We start from the raw sequence: 2602 nt of genomic DNA on the forward strand, positions 1-2602 counted from the left end.
CATGTCATCGCAGTGGTAGAGCAACTCGAAAGGGTTCCCAAATCCGCAGGTTGCGAACGTCGAAGAAATGTGGTTGCCCTTTCAAGGTGCAAATCGAGTACAAAGACGATCTCCATGATGTCACTATACGAGTCCATGGACCACACGAGGGTCATGTACCTGGATCTCGTGCCGACTTGTATCACTTGCCGGTGCATCCAACTGTGATTGATTGTTGCAAGGATGACCTATTTGACATTGGGACATGTCGGCACGTCGCGAAGATGAGCCTTAGCAAGGAGCGGTTTCATTTGAAAAATGTCTCTCCATTGGATCGTGTCATTTATAGGTTCTTCATGATACCAAGGGAGGTACAGACACTATCATATCAAATTTGAACTGAAGCTATGTTACCTTCTAAGCCATTGTCTATGATATTAGGTTGCTTTGAGCGTCAATGTTCTACGTGTCGTCCTGCTTCTGCAGGAAAACTTTCGAAGGATGATTGGACGGCAATGTATTTGGAGGCTCTCCGTCTACGAGATCAAAACAAGGTATTTGACATATTCTCATAAATGTTTATAAGCTACGAAAATTAGTACATCTATTTGATACTATCATCTACATGATCTTTTAGGTACTCTATTGCCAACCATACAATCCTCATGCCATAGAGGACAAGGACAAACCATTCGTACTGATAGTCCAGGACGAATGGATGTTGCAAATGAGTAAGAGGTTCTCAAAGAACAATGCTTGGGCAATCGATAGCACATTCAAGACCAATGTGTTTGGTCTTCCGCTTTATGCGGCGGTTTTACCAAACCAACATGGGGTGGGTATCCCTATTTGGTTTATGCTATGCACTAGTGACAATGGGTCAAACCAAGAGATTATGGCTTTGCAAATCACCATGAGACTAGTCCTCTCTAGGATGGGAGATATTCGCCCTGCTGCCTTGGTGATTGATAAGTCCCAGCCAGAGCTGGAGGCGCTCTCGAAGGTTGTTCTGGAAGACCCTCATTGTTGGACCACTGACTACCTTGGTGGCAATAAACGTCAACGAGCATGCCATATTATTCTATGCTGGTTCCACACAAAGAAAGCATGGGTTGAAAATCTCTTGCCACAAGTACACCTTTTCAATACCATTTTACTTTTAAGCATTGCCTTTTTGTGAATTCCATGATCTTGACAGTGAGTACTTCACATGTTCTTGCGTGAATCAAGGTCCCTACAGATGAGTCCGATCATGTGTATGCCTCTTTGTCCAATCTTATGCATTGCCCTACAGAGTCGCAGTTTGATGATATGTTTGAGCAATTGCTTCATCATTATTCCGCTCATCCAAACGTGGTCCGATACGTTACCAATGGATGGTGTGGGAAAGATTGTATTTGGCATGCAAGATGGCCCAAGTTTGGTCGCATGTTTCCACATGGCAATGTCGACACAACCAACCTCATTGAGAGACTTTGGCAATATATCAAGTACACTCTACTTGATGCTAGGATCAACAGGTCCATTTTGGATCTGCTGCACGCCCTTGTTGGTGACTCGTCGTCGGGTTCTAGAATGGGTGGATCAGCTTTGGAGTTTTTCAAGCAAAAGCAAGAGATAGGTAATGTGGTCAATTTCCTTTCTATTTGCACATTTGACCTTTCCTTGAAACGCATTGTTGTCTTATACATGTTTTTTATGCCAACTAATTCTGAGCGCTTCAAAGTCTATGGATCAAGCAAGAGTCATACGGCTAGATTGGCAGCAGGGGAGAAGATTATTCAGCGGTATGAGTAAGATCCCTCCTCTCTTCAAGTCATTAACGAGGGGACCATGTTGTTTAAAATAGCGAGCACAACCCAAAATGCAAAATGGTATCATGTAAGTGTACAATCAAACTACTGTGATTGCCCTGATTGGTCGACTGACTGTAAACATCTTCATGGTTTGAGGCTCATCTTGAAGAGCTATTTTCCTCACCTTCATGAGATTCTCCCCATCATCGATAGTGCGCATGCCTTTGATGACATAAAGGAAAGACCAAGTGGCGATGAAATCACAGGATTGGAGAGATCAGCTTCCGATGGTGGCGTGCAGGAAGGGGAACTCGTGTCCTCCATCGCAGACTTTAGAGGCCTCCTTCAAAGGATCGAGGATGGGATTCCATCCTACACAGTGGCACAGATGGATGCTTGTATGCGCCAACTGGAAAGTGCTAAAGAGTCTCTTGTTCACATGTTCACACCACAGGAGATTGACATGCCTAAAAAGGGCGGGATCTATCAGATCTAGAAAAATGTCACACAGACCCGCCTAGGGCATGGCAAGGATCATCGTCATCGTCCAAATGAGAGGGGGGAGTCCTCATCACAACCCAAGCGTCCATCTATTACAGGCGTGTTAAGGCACAAGCATCAAGGAGGGAGGGGTCGTGTAAGGTTTAGCCCAAAACCGCGGATATATTGTCCTCATTGCTGCACCAAAACATTTTTGGTGGACCCTCTCGCAATGTATTCATGCAATACTTGCCATGCACTGCTCCCTCTATCCTTGCGGTATGCTCCTCGTCCAGCGGATTCTATCTTGATCGGCAGGGCGGTGCGATTGTATGGTGAGTCTTACA

The 2602-nt window shown here is 45.0% G+C and overlaps 1 protein-coding gene across 1 annotated transcript; it reads left to right on the forward strand.

Annotated features, from left to right (window-relative positions):
* Nucleotides 1-700: 700 nt before the first annotated feature.
* Nucleotides 701-1776, forward strand: LOC148036764 (uncharacterized). Its single transcript, XM_087677034.1, has 2 exons — nt 701-1111; nt 1210-1776. Exons 1-2 carry the CDS (start codon nt 707-709, stop codon nt 1774-1776), a joined length of 972 nt encoding a protein of 323 aa, XP_087533160.1. The 5' UTR covers nt 701-706.
* The last annotated feature ends 826 nt before the right edge of the window (nt 1777-2602 follow it).

This window comes from Lygodium microphyllum, chromosome 4 (genome assembly GCF_053477565.2).
Source record: "Lygodium microphyllum isolate KBCC chromosome 4, Lygodium_microphyllum_v1.1.10, whole genome shotgun sequence".
NCBI classification, from domain to species: domain Eukaryota; kingdom Viridiplantae; phylum Streptophyta; class Polypodiopsida; order Schizaeales; family Lygodiaceae; genus Lygodium; species Lygodium microphyllum.